Below are 12,203 nucleotides of genomic sequence, written 5' to 3' on the forward strand. Positions count from 1 at the left end.
GTGCTTTTCACACCGCCGAGTGTTGCACCAGTCACGCCAAAATAGTGTAGCAAACCTCACGACCCACTAACATTTTCATGATACACCGAACCGACAGGATACATTTCAACAATCAGTAACATTGGCTCCCTATCCAGCTTGGGCTAGCTTACTTTGATTTCCATATTTGCGTCTGCATCCCTTCACCATTCATTCAGCATATCGCTGTTGTTAGCGCCAATATCTACCGTCCAAATCGTGTCAGGCTTTACCAGCTTCGTCAGTGCGCTACGGTCGGTCTTGCCAGTCAGCGGCTGTTTGCCAGGATACGACAGGATGCTAATCTGAGAAGGTGCCACATGCGCTACCTCTTCCACATCATACAGGAATACAGCGCACTTCCACTTGACTTCATCAAGACCTCCACTGATGGCGTCTAGATTGAGCTCCATCTTGCGCACCTCCTCGCCTGATTGTCCCTTTCGCCGAAGACTCACGAACCGTGGACGATTCCGTGAGCTGGCGAACGAAAATCGGTCCTGAAACTTCTTCATCAGCCCGCCATTGCTACTGCCACTGCCTGAAAGAGTTTGACTTCGAGTCCGAATGTCGTTAGCACCGCCAACCGCCTCGGAGTCACTTCCGCTGCTGTGGCCCGTGTGGTCACTTCCTTCTGACCCTCTCTCCTCGCCACTCGCACCACGATGGCCATTTGATCCGTCGTCATGGCTGTTGGTAAACGAGAATCGAGCTAGTTTCTGAACTGAGGCGCCGGTAGGAGTGTCAGCACCAGCGTGGTCTGCCTTAGTGTCATTGCCACTACTGCCAGGGCCATGCGCTCCTCCTGCACTTCCACCCCGAGACAGCAAGTGCCGTGTCGTAGAGAACAACGATCCACCACGCGAATTTGCCTGCTGTTGTGCAGCCTGCTCAGCGATTTTAGCCTTTGCGGACAGCGCAGCCTGTTTGGCTATCCGCATCATAGCGTCGTTCACTGAGCTGTGGAATAGCGCATCTTGCAGCTCCTTGAGGGCAGAACGCATGCGGTCCGCGTCGCCAGACGTAGCAAAGCCAATGTACATCTGATGCCTTTCCGATCCATGAGGGAAAATGCCGTTCTGTCGGGAGGCTTCTTGGATCTTCTCGGATAGTACATACTTTAAATACTTTGAAGCACACGTCGTCTTCCTCTCCAAATGCATTCGCTCCTCGCCACTCGATTCTGGTGCAGGTGAAAGAGAGCCTGGCGATGACGAAGGGTGACAGCTCGTCGTAGCAATGATCTCAAAGTACTCATCCCACATCGTGCGGAACACGTCCTGTACAAAGTCTGTTGATGGCTCTTGAATAACGGCAGTGTTTTTCACATCTGTTGGGCTCTCAGGTTGTGACAGCGTATTTGTTGGCAAAAGTTCTACCGGGAACGCATCCTTAAAGAACGTTGACAAATCAGTCTTCGAAAAAGACGGTGCTGGCATCGGCGTTAAAGGAGTTGTTGCTGCTGTAGTATTGGATGGAGTGAAGTCTCCAAACCCATCGTCATCGTCTCCAAATGCTTCTGAGCTTGACTGCTGGAAACCCGAGAAGCTACTCGCGGTAGCGCTCTGTGTAAAATCTCCGAAATCGCCAAACTCGTTATCACCATTAAGCTCAGTGCTCTGCGTAAAATCTGCAAAATCATCGTTTTCAACTGCAGCAGGTGCTGAGTTCTCAACCGTAAAAGAAGAGGCCTCAACTGCAAAGTCTCCGAACACGCTATCATCATCCTCAATAGGCATATTTTGTACCCGTGTTGGCGATCCCCAAGGCGAAGCATCTGGAATAACCACCGCGTTTATTGTGGGAGCCGCAGCTGTTTCGAACCCTCCAAAATCATCAAAATCGTCACCATTCTCCACACCAGCATTCTGCTCTTCACTATCCTTAGTGTCGTTTTCCGCTCCGAAGTCATCGCCAAGTTTCTCGGACAGCTCTGCAGGAGAAGGAGCGGCAGCAAATGACGTGATAAATGCACTAGGGGGCAGTGAAGTATCTTCATTTGACACCGAACTCAGTGTTTCACCAATCCCTTCAACACCCCCTTCTCTCTCTGCATCATGACCTTCCACTGAGCTTTGTTCTGCAGACCAGACGACAACACCGCCAGACTCCACCGAAACATCATCCGGATCGCTATCAATCTCGTCACCTTCGAACGCGTTATCTTGAAGTCCGACGGAGTGAACTTCGTCCTCATTGTCGTCAGCGATTGGGTCATTCACGTTTTCATCATGATCTGCGCAAGCAATTTCCTCTGCTGCCTTCGCGAACGGGACACAAGATTGCCTCTCAAACTCAACCGCAGTAGCGGAAGCATCCACGGCAATCACGTCTGCTGGATGTTGCTGTTCTGTTAATACGCTGTCATCCACATGCTTGTCACTCGGATCTGGTGTTTTTGGCGCAGAGCTGTGGCTGCTGTCCCAAACATCAAGCGGTTCAGCTTCAGTGACTGCTGCTTGGGCAAAGGTATCCAGGACAGTGATCCCTTCATCAACCACCAAAGGCTCGACATCCTTACTTGACGAGCCCTTCGATGGCTCCTTCTCGAATACAGCGTCTTCCTCCTCTTTTGGTTGTTCTTCGTCGCTATCTGCATTATCCTCTTCATCTGTTAGTACGACAGGTTCAGCGGAGGTATTCCACGCAGCAAGAGCTTCAGCTAAAGGCACCTCCTCAGGAGCAGCCAGTCCTGCCTCTGCAAACGGGTCCACCTCGTCGGAATCGTCAGCAGTAGATGCAAAACCCATGAATCCGTCGGTCATCTTAAATGAGCTATGAAGAGAGGGTGGCGCTGACGATGGGGACGGTGTGACGCCTGATGTTGCGGCATCAGGTGCAACCGTAGAACTATTAAACGACGCTTGAACCCCATTCTGGTCAGAAGTGTTCTCCATCGCCCCCACACTCACAAATGACGAGCTCAGCGAGCCGAAAGACCGAGTCGAGCGTTCAGCCAATACATCACGCGGCGACGTCTTCGTCTCCACCGATCGAGGAGCAGTAGGAGAAATCATCGACGGCTTCACATCCTCATGCAGCGAAGCAAACGATCCACGCAACGACGTAGGCGCCGACGAAGACGTCGCACATATCGGTGGCGTGGCCGTCAACGTAAAGAGATCATCATTTCCAAATCTTGAAGCTGTAGCAGTCGTGTCGCTACTGATCTCAAAGAATGGGTCCTTTGTGGACGTCTGAACCGGAGAAAAGGACAGCAAATCCCCCGTAGACACCTCAGGTGCCCCACCAGTAACCGGGAACGACGCCGTCTTCTTTGACGGCGGTGGTGGCAGCACGAACCCTCCAGGGTTGGACGCCGTCCTGTCCAACGACGTCGACGCCGACAGCTCCGTGTCCTGACTCGTCTGTCCCCACACCAAGTCCAATATGGCGCTCGTAGACGCCGGAGGAGCCGCAAAATCCCCTCCAGAACTGCTTGCAACCTCCGTGACCTGCTCTGCAGCTTCCCCAGCATCTATAACAGCCCCCAGACCCCCTGTAATGTCCGCAAAAGGGTCCACCTCGCCGCTAATCGACGGTAGCAGCGTCGGCGGCGCAGTCAGAGGCACGGAGAAGCCACCAACAGCCGCAGAAGACACCGGAGCTTCCTGCGTCTCGCTGGAGCCGCCCACAAATCCCCCAAAATCCGTTTCCGCCCCATACACGTCGCCAAAAGGATCCGATGGCCCCTCGGCCGCTGCGAAGGAGCCGAACTCATCGTCTGGAGCTGCGGCAGACTTAGAGGTGGACGGGAAGCTGCTGGAGGCCTCGGAGCTATCGCCGGACGCACCCATGAAGCCCGAGGACGCCGCCATCATGATGCGCGTACGTGGCGTCTCTCTCGTTATGCACTTGCTCTTCCCCCTCCCTGCAACGGGACTACGGTATAGTGAAAACAAGTCCCAACGAGGAGTACTATGATATGGAATAGAACTACACCATATACTGCATTTGACAATCGACGCGGAATAAGATGCGCTGGGATAGGTCGGTGGTCTGATCCACTTGACGTCTGCGAGGAAGAGATCACCGACGTCGGCTTTCCTGTTGTCAACGTGAGCAACAGACGCGACTGGCGACCGGGACGAGTGGATGACCGACAAGATGTACGTTGCAGCCGTGGTTTTGCGTGCTAAAAGGACGCTCTAGACGCTAAGTTATGGGCATTTTCTTCTTCTTCGTTGCAGTCGCCGCTGTACGGCAAGCACCCGTCACAGCAACATGAGCTGGCGCGGCAACCACATCGAGTCCGTGAATGGCTACGGGCCCGCGCACAGCGAGCTGGATCAGGTGACGAAACTCGTCCGTCGCACTTAGGAAGGAAGCGTCGGCAACAAGACTTGGCGCCGGCTGCGTCGCACCACCGCGTCCTGCGACTACATGTAGTGCTGAGCCGGAGATCAAGGGAGAAGCTGGGCAAGCCTACGCTCGACGAGGACGGAGGCATTAGTACTGCACAGAGAATGCACATGGAACTGTCGGCAAGTCGTGCGGGACCTCGCGCCAACAGCTCAGAGAACATGTTCGTGAACAATCTCGTAGGGTACGACAGCGAGAAGAACGGCCCACAGTCGTGTTCCTCGACGTTCAGCAATTGCGCGCCAGCCGCAGTTCTCCATTGATACGCTGCGTCAACTGCGTAGAAATAAGCTGGTCACATCAAGCTGCTGCCGACTCGTGTCAGCGTGAACAGAGGCCAGTCTGCGCAAGCAACGGGTGAAAGCGAAACAGCTCACCGAGGAGGAGATGGTTCACTCGCTGTCCAAGGTGAGCGAGTTGGAACGAGGTATGCAGGACTTGAGTCGGACGGACACCCGCCGAGCTCTGGAGGGCCATCGGAACATGGTAGACGACAAGCATAGCGTCTACGGCGACATGAGCGAGGACGTGTGGATGGACAAATTCGGCACGAGTGAGCTCATGAGGTAACTTAAGGATGATGACCACCGCACGGCGATGGAGTGGACGGACAAGGATCGGGCGTCGAGTGGACGTCTAACGGTATCTGCTGTAGGAACGATAGACTGACGCGTGCATCTACTATTCACACTGGTATCATAAAATAAATGGACGTGGCAGCCTGTGCGTTGGTTTACTTGGGTTTTGATGACATTGTCTGTCTTGGGAATGTTTTACATAGTGACTGGCTAGAGAGAAAACGCTGTATTCCATTGCTTGTTTCAATAAATGCCATACGTTTGTCTTCGCGATGCAAATTCTGATTGTACAAGATCCAAACGTGTCTTCAGGCTGGTCCTGGCTAGGTTGGGCGCTTGGTCATCAAAGTCTCTTGTCAACGATGGAGTCGAGATTGTCGTCATCAGGCAGCACGTCACAGCAGCCCATTCAGCGAGGCACATCACACGGAGAAAGCATCGGACGCAAGCACCGAAGCGAAGTAGAACAGCGAGCGAGTGGACGGTTACAGTGGTCAACAGGAAGTTTGCAAAAGCACATCACGCTCGCACTTCATGCGCATCTGCAGCTTCAACGGAGGTAATGAGCCCTGATCAACTGAGCCTGCTTGCGCACTTCACGTAAGGTCTACAACGCCTCGGCACTCCACGTCCAGAAACCTTCAACGCGGAATAGCGCGTGACAGAGAGAAATGGATTTCTGCCTCGCCACACGAGAGAGAACGAGGGTAATGAGCATCCTCTCCGTGTTGCCGCCACTGCTTCCTGTTGCTGAGTCTTGTTGGTTCACCCGACACCGACACCGCTCCAATCGTGATCGTCTACGATCTGGCTGCAGCATCCGCCAGCTTTCGTCGAAACTCACTGATAAGCTCGAGTCGTCCAGCACGGCTAGTTCCTCCTGCACACGCTCTGGGGACAAAATAGATGAGCTCGCTGTCACTGCGTAGACAACTGCTTCCATCTGAAGTAGTAGGCGACGTCGTGGCTACCGACGGAGGACGCTTGCACGAGGCTGACCTGGCCGATCGCGGAGAAATCTCCGACGACAATGACGTAGGCAATGTCTCTCTCGAACGCCACGAGTTCGCCGCCTTGGGACAGCTGGCGTTGCTGCGCTCGGCACTCTGCCTCAGCTCCCTCACCATCACCCGAGCCTCTGCCAGGAATGTAGTCTGTGCGTGCAGCTTCGTCTTGTAGCGGGCCAGCTGCGTCTTTACGTCTTGCTTCTCCTGCACCACGGCCAGCAGCCTCAGCGCGAAGATATTGCTGGTGGCCATAGTCGTCTCCGCCCTGTTCTTCAGCGCCTTGATTTTCCTGTGGCGCGTCTTGCTCTTCTTGTGGCACTTCGTCGCCTCGGCCTTGGCCTCTGCGAGCTTGTTGGTGAGTCTGTCCCAGCCGTCACACCACGCCTGGTTGCACCTGGCCCAGTCGTCCTGTGTCTCCTATAGGTGGTCCTGGACCGCCTCAACCTCGCAGGTCAGCGCCTGGTACATGCCCGCGCCCTTGACCTGCGTCTCGTTCTTGCGCTGCAGCTCGGCCGTCCGCTGCTCCTTGGCCAGCAGCGCGTTGCGAAGCTCCACGTTGTCCTGCTTCAGCTCAGTCGCGTGCTGCTCCAGCTTTGAGTAGTCGCGCTTCAATTGTGACAGCGCCTCGCGGTAGAACACGTCGTTCGTCATGATCCAGTTGCAGATGCCGTTTGCGTTCCGTGGCTTGCAACCCCGGGGCAGCAGCTACCAACCTGGAGGCGATGCCGGCGTCTTCCAACAGCAACTGGTTCTGGGAGCTGTTCTTCAACCTCGGGAAGTTTCTGTCCCAGCAAAATGCTCGAGCGGGCGCTCTCGACATTGTACGCAGCTACATACCGCGAAGTCGAGAGTGGCGCCTACTTTGGAGCCCAATACTTCAAGTCCTTCGGCAATCCAGTGCGTGGAGATCCTCCCCAGCTCAGCAAGTCGAAGGAAGCCGCCGCCAAATTGTGGGCCATCAGTGAGCGTCTTGCACGTTTGTCCTTCAACGTCGAAAACTGAGCAGCCGGTTCGAGTAGCTCTACTCGTTCGGGTGCACCATGTCCAGCGCGTGAAGATACGGTATCTACTTCCACAGGTTTTGTTTGAATGCACTGTGCGCGCACTTGATCACTTCTCCCGCCCAAATGCCTCCAGTTTGGCAGATATCCGGCATTTACGGAGCAGAAGCGGCATCTTCGACTGGGCCATCGGCGATGACGTTGTTGACAACCGTTCGACTTGAAGAGCCGAGAGAGTTCGATTGGGAGCACCACGTTGCACAGCTTAGAGATGTTGTAGGTATGCTCCTGGCTGTAGTCGTTCTCGCTGCAATTCACTTGCTGCTCCTCGAGCTGCGGCTGCGGAGGTTGTTGCCTGTACTGTCGCGAGTGCGAATCTCGCGCTGATGAATGGCGTTCGTGCTCTCGGATGACGAGCAGTTGCTGCTCCAGACTCGTCGCCGCGTCCTCTGTGAGGTCGAACACCTCGCCTTCTGCGGCTGCCTGCTCTATTCGGTGCGCGATAGTACCCTCGAGCTGGATACTTCGTGAGTTCCGGTCATGTGCACCACTCGTCGAAATGGAGCCGAGCACAAGTACGCGTCTCCACGCTCTCCGTCGAAGAAGAAATTGTCCGCTGCAATGATCTTCATTGTTGCTTCGTGGATGTCATCGTGCAGCGTCTCCTCCACTGTGTCCTCAGCAATGAGCCGGCCAACCGTCACGAGCTCGTTCGTCTGACCCATGCCCAGCACACGACCGATAGCCTCCTGCTCCAGTATTCTTGTCTGCATCAGACTGAAGCCGACGGGATCCAAGAAATGGACGTGCGACGCCACCTGCAAGTTGACTCCAGAGGCACTTCAGGATTAGAACCTGGGTGTCGCCACTTTGGAAAGATGCAACGTGCGCAGAATTGGTCTCACTTGACTGGTGTTGAAGAAACACGGTGCTCGTGATGTTGGCTAGACGAAGGGTCTTGCCCAACAACGCGCAGTGCTCAATCCCACACCGTGAAGTGAAGTTCACGCCTTTAATGAAGATCACGACTTTAATCGTCGGAGCATTTTCGACAGTTGATCCCTACCGCTCACTGGGGCTTCCTCATAAACGACAGTGTCAGCAGCGTCCTCCTTTTCCTCCAGCAGTCAGCACGTCGAAGTCTCCAAGAGCGAACACATCATACTCGCTCTGTCTCGCAGCCAACACACGCTCCATCTCGTACCGCAACAGCTCCTTCGGGTGCAGCTTGTCATGGATGTACGTTTCGTCCACCTTCTTGAAAATCACACGTCTCCAGGGTTTGTGTGCGAATTGCAGTGGCGTGGCTCACAGCGGGTCACAGTATGCCTTGTTCATGAACTTGGCCGCTTCCCCGTACTCCTACAGCGCAATGGGCTCCATGTGCAGCGCCTTCCCGAGGTCCTTCATCTCCGTCAGATACAGCTTCCCGTAGCTGTAAAAGCTTCCTCCACGCCCATGAGCATCCAATTGGAGATGTTGGCTCTGGCCACCGGGTTCTCCATCATCTCCAGGAACTGGCGCAGGCCCAGCACCACGCCGATCTCTCCGTCCTTGACCAATTTGTACACCTCGAGCTTCCACTGTGCCAGCAGATGTGACGGCGCCACGAGCAGGTTGGCGACGGCCGTGTAGCCCCTGGCCTCTCCGGCGGTGAGCGCCAGCATCGTGGCCGTCTTGTCCAAGCCGATGGCGTCGGCCCAACAGCTGCCTCGGGAGACGTAGTCTGAAGTTGAACTTGGCCATGTCCTCGTCGCGCGCCTCGATCTGCAGTAGGCAGTGCAGCGAGCGCCATTGGTGCGCGTACAGCGGCACAGTCATGCGGAAGGTGCGAGCTGCTCGGACGCCATGAGCGGCAGGAACGGCACCGTGAGCTGCACGTCCAGGACCCCGCGAACGCCTCGATGGACACCTGCGTGAGTGATCGCATGTACCTTCTTACCGGTACATTGGTGTTTGTATCAATTTACAGTGGCGGCAAAAGGCAAAAGGCAACTTGCTCTTGTTGGCTCACCTCGCTTGGCCGTGCCCACGACGGTGGATTACGGAGAGACACGGGCCTGTGCTGTTGAAACAATGGCACAACCGCCAACGACGCGACACAGGGCTCGCATCCGAAGTCGATGTGGTCATAGACCGCAGGAGTCACATCCTGTCCACTGTACTCTTCGACCATGCAACCTGGCCAACTTCATCAGACCATACCAACAAGAGAGATGGCAATTGTTTCCTCTCTCAAGCCGAACCCTCGCAGATGGGTTGTAGACGTTTATCATCTACATGTATTAGCGCAGTCAAGACTTGACCCAAGTCGCAGTTGGGCCTTTTTCGCCAATCGTCACATCGTAAAGAGGCCGGCACCGCCCTGTGACTCATTAGAGGATTTGCGGTACTGCGCTCAAGTGACATTCACTCTGGACGATGGCCTCGTACGACGCCTTCGCGTCGCCCGCGGCCTCGCACGCCGCCCTCGAGATGGAGTTCAGCTCCATGCAGAGCGCTCAATCCTCCTCGGTCTTCCGCTCCACGAGCGACAAGACGCTGTACGACCACGACCTGGTGCTGGTCTTCCCCCGCCGCCAAGGGGGCGAACTGAAGAAACCCGACGACTTCACGCTGCACCGCTTCGTGCAGATAATGCTGGGCAAGGACCCGGAGCGCAGCCAGCGCGCCAATAAGATCGTGGTGGACCCGTTCCAGCGCGTGTTGCGCACGCCGCGCTGCTTCCTGGACGAGCGCGGCTGCGACGTGGTCATGGACACGAGCAACGACCACAGCGAGGATGGCGAGCAGTGCCGCCTCGAGACCCAGCAGCAGCTGCTCAAAAACGAGTATGAGAAGTTCGTTGGCTCTGCAGAGGCCACGACAGAGACGACGTTCTGCGAGCTGGTAGCCACGGCCGTCGCTCGCCGCGTGCAGCTCGCGTGCGGCCTCAGCACGCGCATGTTTCTGAGCTGCGACGCCGACGAGATTATCATGACCATCAAGGCAGACAACGACGACCTGAGGGTGGAGGCGGACCGCACCAACTACCGACTGCAAGTGAGCAACAAACCGTTCGACAGGACGCTGCACGACAAGAAGCTAAGGACGCTACGGTCGGAGATGGGAGACCAGGCGTGGCAGAAGTCAATCGACCACTTGAGGCACACGCGCGGCTGTGCAGATGAAGGAGCCGACGACCCGGAGATGGACCCGTTGCTGGTCTCTCGTGGCGACGTTTTCCATCCGGAGTTGCGCAAGGCGCTTGATCTCTGGGGTCACACAGAGGAGGCTGATGGTCTGTTCGTCGAGGATGAAAGGTACCGCCGAGTTCAGGGAAGTCGTTGGGACCGCTTCGTGACGTCGATCTTCGCTCTGCCGTACGACCCGTTGACGTACTTTGCACCATTTGCAGAGTATCGTCACGAGGAAAAATACCAGCCGTACTATCGTCGCTACCCTATCAAGTGGGGGAAGAAGAAGGAGGAGACATTGTTCTCGCAAAAAGACCGAATTCGGCTTGCAGAAGGCATCGTAGAACGACACATTAACGCTGACGCCCTCGAAGCCGCTGGGTACCTGGAGGGTCAAATGTTTGCGCTTCACGATGAAGTTGCGCTCCAGGAACTGCGAAGCACGTGGGCCTTGCACTGGACGATGCTGTACCAACCTTTGCACAAGATCCGCTTCTACTTTGGAGAGAAAATCGCGCTGTACTTCGCCTGGCTTGAGTTCTACACGAAGATGCTGGTTTTCCCCAGTATCGCGGGTGTTATCACGTTCGTTTACATTGAAGCACGCCAGGCTGTGACGGGTACCAACCAGCAAGGCTACATCCTTATCGCGTTTGCCATCTTCGTGGTGCTTTGGTCGTCGATGTTTTCCGAGTTGTGGAAACGGAAAAATGGTTTGTTGGATTCGCTGTGGGGCCTCAGTGGTTTGCATGAGTCGTTCCGCTATCGGCCTCAGTTCCGTGGAACCAAGAGCTACCACCCGACTACTGACGTGGAAGAAATGACGTATGAAAGCAAAGCAAAGCGTCGCCGGGCATTTATTGCATCGGTCTTAGTTGTGGCCGTCATGGTCGGAGTCGTGGTTGTGGCGCTGTTTGGACTGTTCGTGCTCAAGCACTGGATCAACAACAGCGACAACCTGGAAAACAACCACATTAGTGCAAAGTACCAATCCACTCTGACGTTTGGTGTGACAGTGGTAAACGCCGTTCAGATTCTGGTGCTCAATATGGTGTACCGACTCGTGGCCCGAAAGCTGAATGACCTCGAGAATCACCGCACGGACGCCGAATACGAGAACTACCTGGTGATCAAGGTTTTCCTGTTCCAGTTTTGCAACTCCTTTGCGTCGTTCTTCTACATTGCTTTCGTAAAGCGCGCGGCTGAAGGTTCTTGTCTGTACGAAGACGACTGTATGCGGGAATTGCGCGATCAGTTGCTGATTTTGTTCTTGATTCGTATCGTGGTTGGAAACACTACTGAGGTTGCGGTCCCGTACCTAAAGTACCGTTATCAACTTTTTTCAGAGCGCAAAGCGGCTAACACAGAGGAGAAGAGTGGTCACAACTACATCGAAGACCAGGCCAAGCTTGTGCCTTACGAGAGCAACGAAGCATTCGAGGACTACAACGAGATGGTTATCCAGTATGGATTTATTAACTTGTTCGTTGTGGCATTCCCGCTGACGCCGCTACTTGCGTTGGCTAACAACATGCTGGAAGTTCATGTCGACGCTGTAAAACTTTGCTTCGTGCATCGCCGACCATTTCCTCACCCGGCGAAGGACATTGGCGTGTGGTTTTACATTCTCCGATTCATGACGTACATCGCGCTTGGTACCAACTCAGCGCTTATCTTGTGGACGTCCAACTTGTTCGAAGACCAGACTGGAACTGTAAAGGCCTTCAGTTTCGTGGTGGCATGCCAAGTATGCTTGGTTCTGGCGGTCCTTGTGGAGCGTTCTGTGCCCGATATACCTCACGAGCTCAAGCTGCTCATGGAGCGCTTCGAACACATTGTGAATGTGGTATTCAAGGGTCTGTTCGAGGGCGATTCTTCGAGCCTCAACGAGGTTGCAGAGCACTTGGACCTGCAGATCTACCCCAACCATCAGTGGGAAGACGCGAAACATCACTATGCATAGACGAAGCGCTGAAAAGCCGTCACTTCACCATTTTTCCAGGACGGCGTCTTCAGATCCGAGGCGCCTTCGGTCCCTAGCCACACGCAGATTCGCCAAAA

General features: G+C 55.1%; 6 protein-coding genes across 6 annotated transcripts; 2 read left to right on the forward strand and 4 right to left on the reverse strand.

The window, feature by feature from the left end:
• Positions 1-182: 182 nt before the first annotated feature.
• On the reverse strand, positions 183-3,839 carry KRP23_7896 (uncharacterized protein; the record flags this gene model as incomplete). Its single annotated transcript, XM_067893267.1, has 1 exon — positions 183-3,839. The coding sequence occupies one exon, from the start codon at positions 3,837-3,839 to the stop codon at positions 183-185; it is 3,657 nt and encodes a 1,218-aa protein (XP_067745066.1).
• Positions 3,840-4,767: 928 nt separating this feature from the next.
• On the forward strand, positions 4,768-5,087 carry KRP23_7897 (uncharacterized protein; the record flags this gene model as incomplete). The annotated part of the gene is made up of 2 exons (XM_067893268.1): positions 4,768-4,946; positions 5,036-5,087. The coding sequence occupies 2 exons, from the start codon at positions 4,768-4,770 to the stop codon at positions 5,085-5,087; spliced, it is 231 nt and encodes a 76-aa protein (XP_067745067.1).
• A 1,295-nt stretch (positions 5,088-6,382) lies between these two features.
• On the reverse strand, positions 6,383-6,616 carry KRP23_7898 (uncharacterized protein; the record flags this gene model as incomplete). The annotated part of the gene is made up of 1 exon (XM_067893269.1): positions 6,383-6,616. The coding sequence occupies one exon, from the start codon at positions 6,614-6,616 to the stop codon at positions 6,383-6,385; it is 234 nt and encodes a 77-aa protein (XP_067745068.1).
• An 838-nt stretch (positions 6,617-7,454) lies between these two features.
• On the reverse strand, positions 7,455-7,739 carry KRP23_7899 (uncharacterized protein; the record flags this gene model as incomplete). Its single annotated transcript, XM_067893270.1, has 1 exon — positions 7,455-7,739. The coding sequence occupies one exon, from the start codon at positions 7,737-7,739 to the stop codon at positions 7,455-7,457; it is 285 nt and encodes a 94-aa protein (XP_067745069.1).
• A 642-nt stretch (positions 7,740-8,381) lies between these two features.
• KRP23_7900 (uncharacterized protein) lies at positions 8,382-8,633 on the reverse strand (the record flags this gene model as incomplete). The annotated part of the gene is made up of 1 exon (XM_067893271.1): positions 8,382-8,633. One exon carries the CDS (start codon positions 8,631-8,633, stop codon positions 8,382-8,384), a length of 252 nt encoding a protein of 83 aa, XP_067745070.1.
• Positions 8,634-9,387: 754 nt separating this feature from the next.
• Positions 9,388-12,105, forward strand: KRP23_7901 (Anoctamin-10; the record flags this gene model as incomplete). Its single annotated transcript, XM_067893272.1, has 1 exon — positions 9,388-12,105. One exon carries the CDS (start codon positions 9,388-9,390, stop codon positions 12,103-12,105), a length of 2,718 nt encoding a protein of 905 aa, XP_067745071.1.
• Positions 12,106-12,203: the final 98 nt, after the last annotated feature.

The sequence above is a fragment of the Phytophthora ramorum genome (assembly GCF_020800215.1).
Source record: "Phytophthora ramorum isolate Pr-102 chromosome Unknown Phyram_PR-102_s0006, whole genome shotgun sequence".
Taxonomy (NCBI): domain Eukaryota; phylum Oomycota; class Peronosporomycetes; order Peronosporales; family Peronosporaceae; genus Phytophthora; species Phytophthora ramorum.